Here is a 17,872-nt window from a genome sequence, read left to right on the forward strand (position 1 = left end):
TTAAAATATTAAAATAAATGTCAAAGTTAACTAAACATACTCTATTTAACACAAAAACATAATCTATAGATTTAATTTATTTATTCAAATTTAAAAAAACTAACATAATTATTAATTATTTTTTATAACTTACAATTAATTTCCAATAAAATGTCAACTATATATTTATCCTTTACCTATGAGACGAACAGACATTCAATTCTTGTTATTTTTCACAAATTACAAATAGATAAACTATATTTAAAATAACACGCAACATACTCGAAATGACAACGATGTTTTAGTAGTCACTACATCAGAATAAAGCAATTCAGTATTGAATATTAAAGAGTTTAAACGCAATTTGTTTACATTTAACAGAGGTGCATTTACAATACAAAATTTTGGCAACTTTTTTGAGTAATTTGATCTCGTGCAATAAATGCAACAATATATAGTAATTTTTACAAAATACGACAATTGTTTTGGAGATCTTCTAATTTAATTATTATTTCCATATTGCTCAATGTCACTGATACAAATTGGCGAATAGGTATATTTAAGTAATATTATGTGTATTTTTATTCTCTTTGCACTTATCTATTCTGTTGTTTAATTAGTAGTGCTTAAATAAGAAATTTTGTTTGCCCGTGTTAGCGTTAAATTTCATCATGTACCCCTCTGGCCAAGAAAGGAAGATTGGACTCTTCTTCTTGAGAAAATTTTGAGAAAACGGGGTAGATTTCAGAAATAAGTTTTTTTCTCAAAAGGATTTTTACACTCTCTTAAAATTAGTATCAAATATTACGAACCGACCGTCCAGACAACTTGCTAAGTTCCAGCCCTCAAAGCAAAACGGCTTTCAAATGCTACTTGGCGAAAGAAAGCTTGGCAGTACAAACTATCGAAAAACGGCTATATTACAATGTTTGGAGTAAGTTTTCAAACAATGACTTATCTGCCATTTGACGGTACGAAAACGTTTAATATCATTCAGGGTGCTGTGTAACGGACGATGATTGGAGTAAATCCCAAAGGAACTTTCCTACTTATTCTGCCAGACTAAGATAGACGGTGGTTTTTCCGAACCGATGTGACTTGGGAACCTTTCAAAAAAAGAACGTACACTGTCCTTAAAGGGCGGCAACGCACCTGAAAGATCTTTGGTGTTATAGATGTCCAGGGGCGGTGTTAATCACTATCCATCATGCGAGCCTCCTTCTCGTTTGCCACCTAATACATAAAAAATACTATTCTCATACCAAACTACACATACACTTGACATGGTCAAGTTAAAGCCGCCCGGAGAAAATAGAAGTATTCCTTCTAGTAAGCTGATTACAAAAAAACAGACTAGATACAGAAGATGGTTAACTGGGAATTATGACGTACTTTTTAAAAGCTTTCGATTAGCATTGGGCTGCCGTTAGCAAGTTAATAATAAAGATCCCAAATAATCATTCAATACAATTAAAAACTTGAAATACCTAAAATTTTAAATAATTTGGATTAGGGAATATTTTTTTTCTGAAATGTATCTTCGCTAGTTAAGCGCAAAATATGCTATCAATAAAACATGATGAGGTTGACGAATGAGATTAATATGGTTCAAACTTTGAGGATATCATTTTTATGTATATGTGTTCATAAAAAGCGCTATAATAGCTAAAATCTAGAAAAAAACATGATAATAACATTAATCCTCTATGTGAATGCACCATAACAATTATTTTGATATAAATCTGCAACTGCAGGCGTTAAATGTCATAACTGTCATTTCAACTTGTCAACAAATTAGGATTTTTCGAATCTGTTTTTATAATTTAATATAACGTAGCTATTTTCTTTTACGCAATTTTCCGACTAACACTGTGTTTCAAATATAAGAATGTGTTCCTAATATTGTATGTATTTTGTATTTGAAATTTTTAGTGTAAGTGCATAAGTGTAACAAGTGTAATAACAGGATGAAAAATGAATAACAGTTCCGATTTTATTAACTGGTCAGAGCCTCACTGCTCCAAAGATGCGCTTACAGATACATATGGCTGGGTTATGCAGTTTCTTCTTGCCGTCTTAGCATTTACATGTTTAATAGGTAAGAAATTATTACAAAATGAAAGTAAATTTCATGGTCAAAGTGTAATAGCTACAAGGATTATGTGGAACCATGTTCATGAATTTTTGAAACAAGTTCATCTTGAACAATGTTTTTATTGTGTTGTAATACATAGTTGATGTTCAAGTAAAAGTTAATAAACATATTAGTTCTTATATAAGTATTTATGTTTAATTTAATACTATGAATTCATGTTTAAATGAATATTATTTTATTTTTGTAGGTAAACGGTTTTGTGAGCCCCGTTATGCAAGAAGACCTTGGTTGATCTGGTTCTATGACACATCTAAGCAAGGCCTTGGTGCTCTTATAATTCATGCAGCAAATGTCTGGCTTTCACCCCACATGACTGGCAACCCCTGTACATGGTATGCACAAATTTTAATTGATTTTAAATGAATGTTTTAGAGATAGCTTTTTTAATTAAACTTCATTTGACTATATGATCAGTCTAGATCAAATAAAAAGCTATTAAGTTGCTTTTAGTACACTCCCTCGGCCATATTTTGAAACTTAGGCATAATAATATCACATCTGATTAAAACTGGTCAATTATTTATATAAAGAATATGAATAAAATTAATTTGTCTTAGTTAAGATCTTCAAGTCAAAAATAATTAAGTATTACATTCTAGACTCAAATAAAGACAGATCATGATAGGTGATCATGATAAGATAAGATAAAACTGTAAGAAATATATATAAATCAATATATAATTTTAGATCAGTTGATCCATTAAAAGATTTGGTTTAACGTGTATCATCAACATGTGTGTTCAATACAATACATCCTATATTTACTATGTTCCTTGTACTTCTGAACTTAAAAAAACATCTAGTTGACTGATAATATTAAGCCTTGAAATAAAATATCTATTAAATTATAATAATTATCATAGTAAAATGAGACCATTAACTTTAATGTGTGATTGCTTAAGCTGTAATTGTTTTATAATTGTTAAATATGTTATGTTGTTAAATATGTTTTTCGTTTCATATACTGTTTTACTTAGACTGCATTGTTGTGGTATATTCTCTATGTGGCTAATGATCAATTATTATGTCAACTCATGATGTTGAGAAGTTCAGATTAGTTGTCTTTCTGAACCTTCTTTATAATGTTTGTTTATGGAAGATATAGGAATGGAAAAAACTCATCTAAATTAATCTAGAAGCTCTAGAGCTGAGCAACAGCTGATAAGGGATTTTGAGGCTAATTAAAGATAAGCAAACAGTGGTTGCAAGTTGAAGTGTGTCTTTTTCGGTCTAATAATTTTTCTCTATGTTAACTTTTCTTATATTTAATTTACTGCTAGTTTTTCTGGTACTCATAAATAAACTTAGTCACGATTAATGCAAATATATAATATTGACAGTATAGTAAAGACTATAGTAACCTTTGGCCTCTAATAGCTTGAGAACCGACACAAAATTATACAATGCTTATCTGAAATCTTCTTTAAAATAGTTCATAAATGTTTAAGTTTATTAGACTGACGGGATATATGTTTATACATGTTTATATATGTTTTTTATGCATTATTGGGGACCTATATCTTTTGTGCTTACAAACCAATTTTTATGATTCTATTTTTGATATATTTTAACAAGGACACTTTCGAAATTGGTTTGAATTTTCTTTAAAAATATATATTTGTTGATTACCCCATACCCTTAGAAATGTGAATTACCCATTGAATACTTTTTTAATTTCGAGTGTTAAAAAAACGAACCTTACTGTATGCTGGTTACAGGGTCAGTTTTCATTTCCTTGATACATTTATAAAACTTATTACTTTCAGGTACATAGTAAATTTTATGTTGGACTCGACACTCGGCTTGCTAATAATATGGGCAGGTATAAGACTGGCACAGCGGTGTGCAAGAGTTTATGACATACCGCTCATTAATTTTGGCGAATATGGTGAGTGTGTAACCTATGAAATATTTCTTAGTTTAAGTGACTATTGCATCCTTTTATATTCATCAAAATTTTTACTTTATTAACCAAATGTTACCATAAATAAATATTGAAGACTCAATATTTTTTTTAAGAATAACATTATTTTCATATTGGTCGTTATCTAAAGGGCATACGCGCCAGCAGATAACCTCTACAGCTGCACTGGTATATTTAAATTATCAATGTTAACTATTTGAAGAGTATTATGTACATAATATAAACGTAGATAATTACAAGAATTTATTTCTCACATTTTACCTAAAATTAATAAAAACCAAAGAAACTTAGATGACTTAAAAAAATACATAAGTGGTTACCACTGATCATAGACATTAGCACCATAAGACATTTTAACTATTCCTTATATCGCCAATATGCCTACAACCTTAGGAATTGTAAACGGCACGTGTGGCTGCAGTTATATTGGCTCACTCACCCTTCAAACCAGAACTCAACAATACTATATATTGTTGCTCGGTGGTTCCATAACTGACGAGTGAGTGCTTCATACGCTGACGGGCTTTTACAAAGCCCTACCACCAATTATACATCAATGTACAATACATGTGTACAAACATTTCAATCTTAATTTTATTTCCATTTCATTTTATTTAAGTACATTAAAACAATGCAATCACAAGCATATAGCATATTTAAAATATCAAAGTCAAACCTTACCGTATCACAGTCGTACCATAAAGTAAAGGTTCTATAAAGAGATAAAATATATGAGTATTTATTTTAATCCTAGCAATGAAGTATACAAATGGCATAATATCTGTACAGGGAAGCCTCCGATGTGCGCGGCTTGGATTTGCCAATGCGTACTGTACGCGGCGCTTGCGACGTTCGCCAAGTCGGTTCTGGCGCTTGTGTTGCGTCTGCCGCCCATAGTGGCGGTGCTCTCCACGCTGAAGCTGTCGCCCGTGTCCGACCCGCGACTCGAACTTGCCGTGGTCATGCTGATCATACCTTTCTTTATTAATGTGAGAATTTTTAGTACTTTTGATTGCTTATATCGTGCAGAATTATATTAGGTACCAAATTTCACATACACTAAAAAGATTCGTAAAATTACATTCGATTCAAATATTACAAGGGTTTCTGTATTATCCCTCGACGACCTATTTGACGACCTCCATGGTCGAGTGGTGTGTACACCGGTTTTCCTGGGTACGCCACTCTGAGGTCCCGGGTTCGATTCCCGGCCGAGTCGATTACCATTAGTTTTCTATGTTGTCTTGGGTCTTTGTTTTTGTGGTACCGTCGTTACTTCTGATTTCCATAACACAAGTGCTTCAGCTACTTACATTGGGATCAGAGTAATGTATGTGATGTTGTCTCATATTTATATTTATTATTATATTTATATTTCTTATTATTATCCCTTACATACACACAGTCGAATGCTATTTTTAATAAAATGGATTTGATTTCTGTGACGATGGTGGTCAGAATTGGAGCTAATATTCGCCTTGAACATTCTGTCAAACCTTACCACGTTGCTAACTATATACTTCCATTAAAATGTAGTTAACTTAACGCTTGTGTAATGTGTTAGAATTATGTAATAATTTTTTTTAATAGTTTTTAATTAGTATTTAGCCAAAGAAACTCATTTCCATCAACATTTTTCAATTAATTACAAATAAAAACAAATGACTTCGTTACTGGCTATATTTAAAATTGCTACATTAAAAAAATTATTATTTAACATTTATTCGGCTTGGGTACAACAATTATCTTAGTTTTTCCTGAGGCGTATGGGCTCTGTCCAACCCAGAGTATTCCGCTGAATACAACGACCTTGACCGCTACGAATCAATTGTTATATAGAAACTAGTCATTTGGTTACTAGTATGGAAATTGAATCTGGTTCAGGGCTGTCCAAAGCACGGTCACGGTCCGCTGAATGATTTTGATTTACGGCAAATACAAGTATTACAGAGAGATGGAGAATGGCTACTAGAAGTACACTGACGAAATAATTTTTTGAACAGTGTTTCAAAAATAACACATTTGGGATAGAAAAAATATTTCTATCCCAAATGTGTTATTTTTTATTGGCTGGGAAAGAACTTCGGCCGTGAACTAGCTTTAAAGTAAAGTAACAGCCTGTAAATTACCCACTGCTAGTCTAAAGTCTCCTCTTCCATTAAGGAGAGGGTTTGGAACATATTCCACCATGCTGTTTCAATGCGGGTTTCGGAATGCAAATGTGGCAGAATTACGATGAAATTAGACACATGCAGGTTTCCTCACGATGTTTTCCTTCACCGCCGAGCACGAGATGAATTATAAACACAAATTAGGCATACATATATATATAGTGGTGCTTGCCTGGGTTTGAACCTGAAATCATCGATTAAGATGCACGCATTCTAACCACTGGGCCTTCTCAGCTCTTGAATAAGTAACAACTAGCTAATGAAGAAGAGTAAAGTTTGTTTAATTTTTTGCACCTTTAGTTTTTCTTGTGATTTATTAATTTCGACGGCATAGGATATAAATATATATACATACATTTACTATTGCATAGCGACATAGTTTCTATTAATCATCATAATTTCCTTTCCTTGTTTCCTTAAACTTGATTTAAAATCTGAAACGTTTTAGTTCTATTGATAAATCTATCTTGCGTCAAATAACTAAATTCATTATGCATATTATTAGTTGCCGGAATTATTTAATTCTGTAAATATTATTTATAAAAAAACATATAAAGCCTTAGTAATTTCCAAACTAACTAGTTGTTTAACGCAGCTTCGCTTACCCGGCTCCTTGAAGTTCAAGCTCCCTGTATACCGATTTAATTTCAAACTCGGATCAATGGTTTGGCCGTGAGACAGGCAAAGTTCGGCGTTCTTGATATTTGCACAGATAACTTAAACATTGAATTTACACATAATGACCATAAATTTTTTTTTTTTCAGATATTGATATTTTGGGTGACTGACAACTTCCTAATGTATCGACCGAGGGGTGTGAGCTCTAAAATAAAGACGAAGGTAAGCCATGTCTAATATTTATTCACAGTTGATGAAATAAGTCATCTCTATGAAATTGAGTTAATTTTTGGAAAGCGGATGAGCAAATGAACTTCATAAAAGTAATTAATTCTTAAAAAAACAAATGAAGTACATGAATTTTCAGTCTTGCTTGTCCAGGTTTGAACCCGCCACTTTTACTTGTGTTTTAACCAGTGGGTGATCACAAATTTGCCAAAAAAAGACAAAGTATGTTATTATGTATTTCGCGATAGAATATTATTGATGATTATGTGGCTTGCTCTAAAATAACGATAATATATGATTATTCATAGTTATTTTAATACGAATTGAAAATTATATCAGAAAAAAGACATTACAATATTTCCAGGTGTAGAAGAAAATAAAAAATAACATTACTTTTTCCATATGTGAATTAGGAATGGGTTTGATCGGTCACGACTTGTGCAAAATTACCTCTGAATACCGAATCAAACTAAGATCAAATGTACACAGTTATTACAAAGAGAAAAATATTTTCTAGGTCCGATACCAATCGATAAAGAAAGAGAAGTCTGGATCCGAAGATGATGATCAATCGGCGGACGAGCGGTTACTCGGAGCGAGTGTATGACCCTACCCGCAGCCCGCTCTCCGGGCATAGTGCATCCATTGACATTGGTTGATCTGAGTTGCCTTCGCCATACATACAACCCAACATCAAGTAATATGTGCATCTCATTCTCACACCATGTGATCGTTATCTTTTGTCTCATTTAAATTGTTTTTGGTAGAGAATAGAAATGGGTGATTATGTTTATTCAATTATCATAAAAGCATTCTTATGACGTTGGTCTTATGTTTTTTAGTTATATAAATATAATATGCCATCTTAGATTATTTGATAAATTGTTACTTTATTATATAGATAAAAAATCAGTCATACTTTTTTAAGTTTTGTTTGAGTGAAATACCTAACGTGGGGAGTAAGATTATTGTTATGAAATTTGTGTTAGAGTTTAGTCAAAATCAAATGTGAAATACTTTTAGGGATTGCTATAGTTGGTTCGGAAAATAGTCCAAACTTTGATAAGAGCGGACAGAAGAAAGTCAACGGGTGCTTTTTTTAAATATATTAATGCGCGTTTACAACCATTGGCAACTTTCGATTTGTTGTGATATAGCGTGATTTGTAAAGATTATCTATATGAAATCATTTCTTCTTGGCACTTTCAACGCCTAGTCAAATTTGCTGACTAGAAAGCTGAAATGTATAATTTAGGTTTACATTATAACGAGCATGTGCTAATAAAAAGTTATTGGAATCGTAATTTGAGGTAGAAAACGTTTATATACACAACAAACATCAAAATTGCCAAAACTTTGTAATATTACATTGAAGTTTATTTCACAGTAAATGTCACTTGTCTGAACTAACGCCATCTATATGTTTGGTCTCGAATTACGACGCCCGATTTAGTGGGTGCGACATGGCTGAGTCTTGAATTTTTTTCCAAATTAAACTAAATAGTCTATTCCAATTGAAGAAGGAATAACAGTAGACAAACCTTATTTATGTATTTCATGCGATTTACTAAACTTAATTGCCTTCCTTAATTCTTTTATTTTTCTAACAAAGTTTCGGTAACTGTTTCGTCGACGTTCTAGACGCCGTTTTTCAGTTCATATAAAATCGCAGATTATTAAAGCATGATGTCGAGGCATTTCGATGTTAAATGTTTATTTGGCGTTTGTCCTCTCGTGCTTGGAATAGACTAGTATTCCCTTAGAGTCAAAGTGATCGGCTTACACGGTATATTTAACAAATAAAATAGAAGTTTTTTTAATGAAATATGACGAAGGCAAATTAGTCAAAATTCAAATATTTGTATTTTATAAAATATTTAGCAATAAAAGTGTAAAATAATCATGTAATATATTGGACACTATTGGCGGTATTTTTAAGGTTTGTATTATATATATGTATGTTGAGTTTGTCCGAAATACTCATATATGTTCATATAAAAAATCGTTATTGTATGCATGTATGATGGCTTTAAACCACGGATTTGTTCCATAGAATTATATCTACGCTATTTTACAAGGCGATATTTACCCTCCTCAATATCCTTCTATATTTAAAATTCGAGAAGTAAAGTATGTACAAATAAATTTGCTATTTCGCTTCAAATATTATTAGATGTATAAAAATATTTTTATATGTTTAATTTTTTACAATGAAATTTTTAAAATGTTCCTAAGGTATAAGTACTTAGAACCTTGTAGTGCCATTTTTATTGACATGTTACTAACATCGAATTAAGACTGAATAAGTCAAAGTCACTTTTGAAAGTTACTTTTTCTAAAAACCCACTATACAAGTGTCTGTGGCTCGCAGGAAGTCATGCTAAAGATTTGGTACATTGGGATATGCTAGGGCGTGTAATTAGTTACGATATACTAGATCTACATGGAAATGGGGAAAATGACTTATATGTTGTAGCGTGCTAGTAGATCGTACGCAATCATACGCTTGCATGGTCTTTAATTGGCAATTGTCTCAGCAGTTCTGGATTTCGGCCTGCGAGTTAAAGGCGTGTGTATTTTGACATAGAATGCCAGTAGTCAGCTCACCGGTGTGCTAGCACCCGGCGCCATGTGGAGGCATTACTTACTTAACTAACACATCTCATTACAGCTTCTTAATTGACATTCCATTCATATTTTCATTCCTATGAAATTAAAAATCGTTAATGAAAATTATAAAAATCATATGTCATTTTTAACACCGTGCTATGGAGACATTTTAAATTGTTACAGAAATATAATTACATATGAAGTAAATGAAATTTAAAAAAAAAAGCCGATAAAATTAAAATAAACGAGCAGGTACACATTTGTCGATACGAATATTTAGATTATAAGATATGTGCAAATTAAACTAAAAAAATATTTATTTGTATATTACCCAGGTTTATTGCAATCGAAACTTTAATAATTTAACCCGAAATTTCGATAGAGTCAAATCACCCTAGACGAGAAATTAAAAGAATGATTAAATCTGATTAATATACAATATATTTTAAAATATCGTAAAAGCTTAAACTAAATGTGTTGTTCAATGACAGATGCCAGTAGATTATACAAATTTTATTGACTGCAGTAGAACATATTCTGCTAGTAGACTAAATATATTCGGAAGTTAATGTTCAGTGCTAATTTTTTGACGATGACATTTTTTTATCATCACTTTGCATAAATAGTTCACCGATCATCAGTTATACCATGTTATATAACAAAATCAAATGTGGACAAAGTTAAAATTTGTTTTGATAGTATTGAAATCTGACAATGGGCTAACAATAAAAAAGGGTTTTGTAGGTACTTTTTTTAAATTCTAGTACATGTGTCATTTTGTGTAACCAAATTGTTCGATAGACATTTTGTATAACATGTAAAACTTTAAAAAATATCTATTGTTTGTTCTTTGTGTACATAATACTGTCACCACGAACAAACTTTAGAAGATCTATTTACAAGTTGATCTTCTAAAGTTTGTTCGTGGTTAATGTTTGATGTTTATTATGCCTCCTGTCAGATTTCAATATATTTTTTAATTAATGCATGGTTTACACGGGGTCCGTGACTGGACCGAGTGCCTCGCTATTTCGGACCCAGTAACTGGCTACATGTAAACAGGATCTGACGGTAAATCAGTTGTGAGACAGTCCGTACGCTACAAAAAGGTACGTGGACAACAAACTGGCAGCGATTGCTCGAAGGCGTCCACACAACGCTAGTCGCACTGGACTGACTTACTGGCCCCGAAAATGGATCGGGTGTCTAGTCACTGGACTGATTTGTGAGCGCGAACTCAGTGTCTACACGAGTCCAGTAACCGGTCAGCACAGGACTGGCTAGCTGTCTTGTTACTCACCCCGTGTAAACCAGGCTTAAAAGAATGAAAAAAAGGTAGTTCTGCTGTCAAATTTTATTGAGGTTCTGACATATCATTTTTTTTATAGTTTACAAATTCGTTTCTACTAAACTATACAAGTTAATTCCTATGTAATAACTTCCAATATAATGTTTGGCCAAAAAGAATTATATGCTAGGTATTTTTGTAATTATTATATAATTGATCTGTCTATAGTTATAACATTTGAATAAGTCTCGCATTATTCATTATTGCGTGAATTACGAGAAAGTATTGTGATGTAAATATTTATTAAGGCCATTTTTGTAAAAACTGATTGTATGTATATAATACATATATAATAATGTATGTTTGTGCATCTGTTTATTGTTTGTGCAAATATATCAAAATACGCGTTTGATTGACATTTTTATTTCTAACCTGAATACGCTATTGGTAGTAAACTATTAGTGTTATGTAAACTTGAGTGTTAATAAAACAGTTATACTAGTGATTGTGTTTTGTGAACACATGAATCTATTTGAGTCACAGCATATAATAGTATAGATATATCCTTAGATACAATAGTGTGAACTCTATTTTATATATTCATGAACGAATGAGCCCATTACACAATGAAAAAAATAAGAGATAAGGAATAACACAGCAACCAAAACACAATAGGCTACGATATTCAACCAATCACAGCGGATGAATACCTGCAGCTGGTGTGTGCACGAAACACAGAGTGTAAAAACATATTCTAATTGTTACGAGAATTCGTTGAAAAAATGGCTTGCGATTGGCTGACTATAAGAAAATAAGAAACAAATTCCCACCGCAACGGAAATTTTATTCTTATTTATTATTTAATATTCCTTATTTTTGAATTATGAATTGATTAACGGTGCTACCGTCGCTGGATCCCGCTATTCCTTATCTCTTATACCTCATTTTTTTCATTTTGTAATGGGCTTTAGCTTACGCAGTTATAAGCGATAACATGAGTACATGAAGTGCTTAATAGATTAACTTTGCCTTGAATTATTATGATGTCTTCCTATTATCATTTGGTTTATAGTCTTTTAGTTTTTCTTCATAAGATTACGTCTTGTTTCTTCAGCTTCTATTAATTTGCGTCGAAGCATCAACATTATAGCTTTATTCCTTTTCTGAAATCAGAACATAGTCAATGCAAATGATTTAACACAATTACTTATTGAATATACTAGGAGCCGAAAAATTATAAACTACCCTCAATATATTACATTCCCTTTCTAGAGCTTCGTACTCTTCTTCTATGGCGGCAGCCTCTTTCTCTTTCTGTTCATTTTCTTCTAGAACTTTCGCATATGCCTGACGTTCTAAGTCTTCAGCTTTGGCTTGTTTAGCCTTCAATTCCATTTGTTGGAATTCCAAATCATCACGTTCTATTATACATTTAAATTATTTAAAGTTATGTTTATCGTATTACAATCACAAGAGAAGTGAATTAATTTCAAATTATCACGAATTTCAATCCAAGAATTCGAAGCTGTTTATGAACATTAAAGTAAAACTAAAGTGGATATGGAAGTTAAGTGGAATATTATAGTATAAATAATGATATAAAAATCAACTATGTACAGAACACAAGAAATCAGAACTATTAGCAAATTGGATGGAATACTTATCTATAAGGTTTCATTCGTACTCCTTCTTCCATAGGATATTATTTATATACTATTGTTAGCATTATATAATGGTATATTTCATTTTATTGCATACCTTTCTTAAATAAATCGTCAAAAGCCTTTTTATGATTGTTAATACTAATTGTATGACTTTCAACTTTGGATTTTTCTGATTCGCTGCATATGTCTATCATTGTATTCTGATATTTTATTTGAGATATTTGTTTTTGAACATCCTACGAAAAATATTTTTATTCATAAAAGATAACTTGAACGCTTTATAATATATTATATCCCGGATACCTCAAGCTGTTGTGAAATAGATTCTATTTCAATCTTTATAAGACTAACTTCTTCAGTCAAAGCGAATTCTTCCGAACGTAACGTGTGCTCTATTCTTTCATTTCTGAGTTTAATTTTCCGGGCTTCAATTAAAATGATATATTTTTTTAACGATATTGGTTGAAATAAAATAGTACACATAAGAAAGACAGATCTGGTCAATTTATTTTCACGAAAATATACCTGATTTTAGTTTCAATTTTAATTCTTCAGCTATATAATGATTTCTAGACATAATTCTAGAACAAACTTTGGTGACACTTTACTCAATATAAAGAATATCAAAGAAATCTAAAAAATATTTAAATTAAAATACGAGTAGCTATTAAATTACTTAAATTCATAATATTTTGGCGCAAAAATCTCATCAATGCTGCCAACTATAAAATTAACTAATGATTACCTATATTTATTATAAATTTAACATGAAACGAATAAAATATTGATTATTATGATTATTTAATAAAAATAATCAAAATATGTACAATGGTTAAATAACAAGTGGGCAATTAGAATTTTAAATATAGCACCAAAAACTTAAAATTTTCAACCTCATATTACTGTTACAGAAAAAGTTGGCATCAATAAATAAATAGTCAAATATGTTATGTTCAATGTTCATATAATTCCCCGTTTAACTGTAGCAGATACCTTGGCATTCTTTTGGTTTGGCACCTATATAACCTGAGAAAAAAAGTACAACATTAGTTTCTATTTTTAATCTGTCTCGCTGGCGTTTGCCATCTGTCATTATTTGTGCGGCAACGAAAGCGTGTTGCGTGTTTCTTCAAGAAAGTTCGAAAAAATCGTCTAAATTGGAGAGCTTCTCAAATAATAAACGATTCCAAAATGTGATTTAAGTGGTGTTGGTGTATTTATCAGTTTACTTGGAAGAAAAAAGATAAACATTCTTCATGTGCAAATCATCAAAGATGGTTTCGAGCGCTACGAGGGTGATTCAAGTAACCAACATCGCTCCTCAAGCGACAAAGGATCAAATGCAAACATTGTTTGGTTACTTAGGGAAAATAGATGATATTAGATTATACCCAACAATCAGAGATGTATCCTGTCCTGTACAGTCACGAATTTGCTACGTTAAATATTATGACTCTGCAACGGTTAATGTCGCTCAACATATGACGAACACTGTGTTCATCGACCGCGCTTTAATCGTTATACCCATGCAATCCGGCGAGATTCCCGATGAACATAAGGCTTTAGAAATGTCAAGTAATGGTACACTAGTACCAGGACTTAGTACTGTCGAGCCCCGGTTACCGGCACATGTAATTAACACATTAGAAGGCGTCCCGCCAAATCAGGTTATACAAACTTATGATCCCAAAATAGTTGAAGCGGGTTTGCCACCTTATCCACCACTTCCAGCGGCATATGATTCTAGAAAGATAGAAGAGATAAGAAGAACGCTATTGCTTATAGATGTAGGTGCACTAACTCATCAACAGCTGGTAGATCATTTTTGTCAAGCTGGTGAGATTAATTATTTGCGCTTCTGTGAACGAGACGTGGACAGCCTCAAGTATGCTTTGCTTGAAATGACAGAACAAGAAAATGTTTTAAAAGCTCTTCAATTGAACGGTACTACAGTGGAAGGGCAGATTATAAAGGTAATTTTAACTTAATTTTAAACAATTTAAAACAAGTTTTTGTATGTAAGTTTGTTTAGTGATATTAAAATTGTGATATTTAATCTTTACAAACATTAAATAATCTGTACAGGTAAACCTCAAACAGCTCAAATTAAATTACTGTCTTTTTTGCATTTGAATATGATAAAACAAAACTACATTAGTAGGAATATAGATTGTAATAGGTGTGTGGATCTGGCTTCACATTATCAGTCTGAACAAGGACTGCATATGTGTGCTCTTTATTTATGTAATTTATGATTTAAACTTTCACCATTAATGATAATTACTACCAGAAAGTCAGATTACTATATCTATAAATGCTAAACAATTAGGTATGAATATGAAACAAGTTTTCAAATCTTAAGTTATTTGTATTCCAGAGGCTCGGTTTTACAAAAAAAATTAATGTCTTTCCTATTTTCTCTTGTTCTAGGTGCACCATGCTACCCAGGCTATTTCAAAACCACAAACAAAGAGTAATGAAGCTGCCCAAAGGGAAATAGAAGAAGCCATGTGCCGAGTGAAGGAAGCTCAAAACCTTATATCAGCTGCTATCGACCCTGTTATAGGACTGTTGTCTAAGGACAAAAGGAGGTAATGTTTTGTTTTATTTATGAGTAACTGTGTATACAATTTAACTTAACTAAATATAAAGGAAATTTGTTTTATCAATAAAACAATCAACTGTATTACATAATACCTTGTATATGCAATATTATAATTAAAGCAGCTTCTAAAATGATCTCTCATAACATTTCAGTGTTCAAAAATATTAAAAAATTATGATGACATTGTCTGCCTCTCATTTATAAGATCTTCTATATTTTTTTATGTGTTAACTTAGTTAATTGATGACTAAATCGTTATTGAACTTATAATTTCCTTATTATTGTCATAAAATTATTGTCAATGATTTTTTAACCTAACCTCTGAACTTATTGGTGTACTTTGGTACTGTAAGTACCTACTTTATTCAATATACATAAATTATTATCATCGAAAACAACCATCTGCAAGACTGCGTTTTTTTTTAATTGGTCTTCTTCGAGAAAATTTTAAATTATTTGCAGGCAGACCTTGAATTTCTAAAACATATGAAATTTTACTTAATTTCAATAAATTAAACTCATGTAAAAGAATCAAAAAGAGTTGAGATGGCCCATTGGTTAGAACGCGTGCATCTTAACCGATTATTGCGGGTTTGAACCCAGGCAAGCACCGCTGATTCATGTGCTTAATTTGACTTTATAATTCATCTCATGCTCAGCGGTGAAGGAAAACATCGCGAGGAAACCTGCATGTGACAAATTTCATAGAATTTCTGCCGCATGTGTGTTCCACAATGCAGGTTGCATTGGAACAGTGTGGTGGAATATGTTCCAAACCTTCTCCTCAAAGGGAAAGGAGGCCTTTAGCCCAGCAATGGGAATTTACAGGCTGTTGTTGTTTTTTTAAATAAAAAAAAAGCTTAGAAGCTAAAAGCGAATATGTTATTTTGCTTATCCGATAACTTCAGAACCCGCTCCCGCTCTCGCTCGCGTCGCCGCTCGCGCTCGCGCCACCGCAGCAAGCGCTCGCGGTCGCGCTCCCGCCACCGCTCCCGCCGCTCGCGCTCCCGCCACCGGCACCGCACCAGGTATACATAGCGGCTTTGTTAACTTACATGTGAGGTATATACTTCTAGCTTATGTAGGAAAAATGTAAATAGCTAACTGAATTATATTATTTATGACCTATAAGAATATGTTTATAGTCCAGTATATGTATTTCTTAGTACTCAGGCACATAGCCTAACTTTCAAGATATATTTACTAATCACGTGATTTTTGTTTAATTTCATATCTAAGAGCATTTTAAATTGTAAAAACTTAATTTAATTTTGATTATCATATTATTTTTTAACACAACAAAGAATCTGTGGTGATCAAAACTTAATCATAAATAAACATAATATATCATCAATATTCATTTTAACAAATTAAGTAAAATATTTTTTTCAGATCTCGTTCACGTCACCGCAGCTCCCGACGGACTCGCTCGAGATCGCGCCATCGCAGCTCGCGATCAAAACGCGATAAATCTCGTGACCGCGATCGCAAAGACAAAAAGGACTCGGAAAAGGACAAAAAAGAAAAGAAAGATAAGTCTAAATCACCACCAAAGGAGGTCGAGAAAGAAGAAAAAGAAGAAATGAAAGTAGAAAACGCAGTGATCGAAACCAACGGTACTTCTGATTCCAAATCTAAAGCTTCGACGCCCGCTGACGAAAAGGAAAAATGCGTCGAGGTTGAAAAGGAAAAGGAAAAGGAAACTAAAGAGAAAGACAAAGAGAAGGAAAACGATAAAGAGAAGGAAAAAGATAAAGAGGAAGAGAAAGATAAAGAGAAGGAGAAAGACAAAGAGAGGGAGAAAGATAAAGAAAAGGAAAAAGATAAAGAAAAGGACAGAGATAAAGAAAAGGAAAAAGATAAAGATAAGGAGAAAGAAAAAGAAAAAGACAAGAGGGATAAAGATAAAGGGAAAGAAAAGGATAAGTCCCCGTCGAAGAAAAGGGATAGATCGCGTTCGAGAGATCGAAAGCGAGATCGGTCTCGTTCTAAGCGTAGATCCCGCTCACGGTCAAAAAGGAAACGCTCAAAGTCACGTAGACGATCACGTTCACGAGACAGGAAGAGATCGAGATCAAGGGATCGAAAAAGAACGAGATCACGCGATAGAAAACGTTCTAGGTCTAGAGATCGTCGGAGAACCAGGTCGAGGGATAGAAAACGAACCCGCTCCAGGGACAGGAAGCGTACGCGATCACGTGACCGTGATCGTGACCGCGACCGCGACCGTGACCGTGACCGTGATCGCGACCGAAAGCGTTCCCGCTCACGCACGCGGAGGTCTAAAAGTCGTTCTCACAGAGATTCAAAGACGCCCCATTCAAGAAAGTCTCGCGACCGCTCTCCCAATCTGCCGCCAGTGATCGAGGAGAAGAACAATTCAGTAATAGATGATAAAATCCTTGACATGACGGATGAGAAAAATTCGCCAGATAATATGGACATTTCCAATTCCCCATAATTAAGTTGTTTCTATAATAACCATATAAGCAGGACATGTATAAACGATTTTTATTAATAAATATTTTTATAAGCGTCCTTCGATTGTAATCTAGTGTTTTTCATCTTGTTTTGTAGTAGGGATTTAAAAATTGAGTAATAAGTTAAGAGTAATAAATTGTAAAATCAAA

At 32.7% G+C, this 17,872-nt stretch overlaps 3 protein-coding genes across 3 annotated transcripts; 2 read left to right on the forward strand and 1 right to left on the reverse strand.

The window, feature by feature from the left end:
* The first annotated feature begins 1,740 nt into the window (after positions 1–1,740).
* Positions 1,741–8,423, forward strand: LOC124537360 (store-operated calcium entry regulator STIMATE-like). The gene is made up of 6 exons (XM_047114188.1): positions 1,741–2,077; positions 2,322–2,466; positions 3,901–4,022; positions 4,848–5,047; positions 6,995–7,069; positions 7,593–8,423. The coding sequence occupies exons 1-6, from the start codon at positions 1,954–1,956 to the stop codon at positions 7,680–7,682; spliced, it is 756 nt and encodes a 251-aa protein (XP_046970144.1). The 5' UTR covers positions 1,741–1,953; the 3' UTR covers positions 7,683–8,423.
* Positions 8,424–12,036: 3,613 nt separating this feature from the next.
* LOC124537549 (MICOS complex subunit MIC60-like) lies at positions 12,037–13,214 on the reverse strand. Its single transcript, XM_047114424.1, has 5 exons — positions 13,163–13,214; positions 12,941–13,062; positions 12,732–12,873; positions 12,219–12,406; positions 12,037–12,136 (listed from the first exon to the last, which is right to left on the reverse strand). Exons 1-5 carry the CDS (start codon positions 13,212–13,214, stop codon positions 12,050–12,052), a joined length of 591 nt encoding a protein of 196 aa, XP_046970380.1. The 3' UTR covers positions 12,037–12,049.
* A 502-nt stretch (positions 13,215–13,716) lies between these two features.
* Positions 13,717–17,872, forward strand: LOC124537370 (probable splicing factor, arginine/serine-rich 7). Its single transcript, XM_047114198.1, has 4 exons — positions 13,717–14,610; positions 15,068–15,228; positions 16,151–16,270; positions 16,635–17,872. Exons 1-4 carry the CDS (start codon positions 13,894–13,896, stop codon positions 17,701–17,703), a joined length of 2,067 nt encoding a protein of 688 aa, XP_046970154.1. The 5' UTR covers positions 13,717–13,893; the 3' UTR covers positions 17,704–17,872.

This window comes from Vanessa cardui, chromosome 18 (assembly GCF_905220365.1).
Source record: "Vanessa cardui chromosome 18, ilVanCard2.1, whole genome shotgun sequence".
In the NCBI taxonomy this organism is placed as follows: domain Eukaryota; kingdom Metazoa; phylum Arthropoda; class Insecta; order Lepidoptera; family Nymphalidae; genus Vanessa; species Vanessa cardui.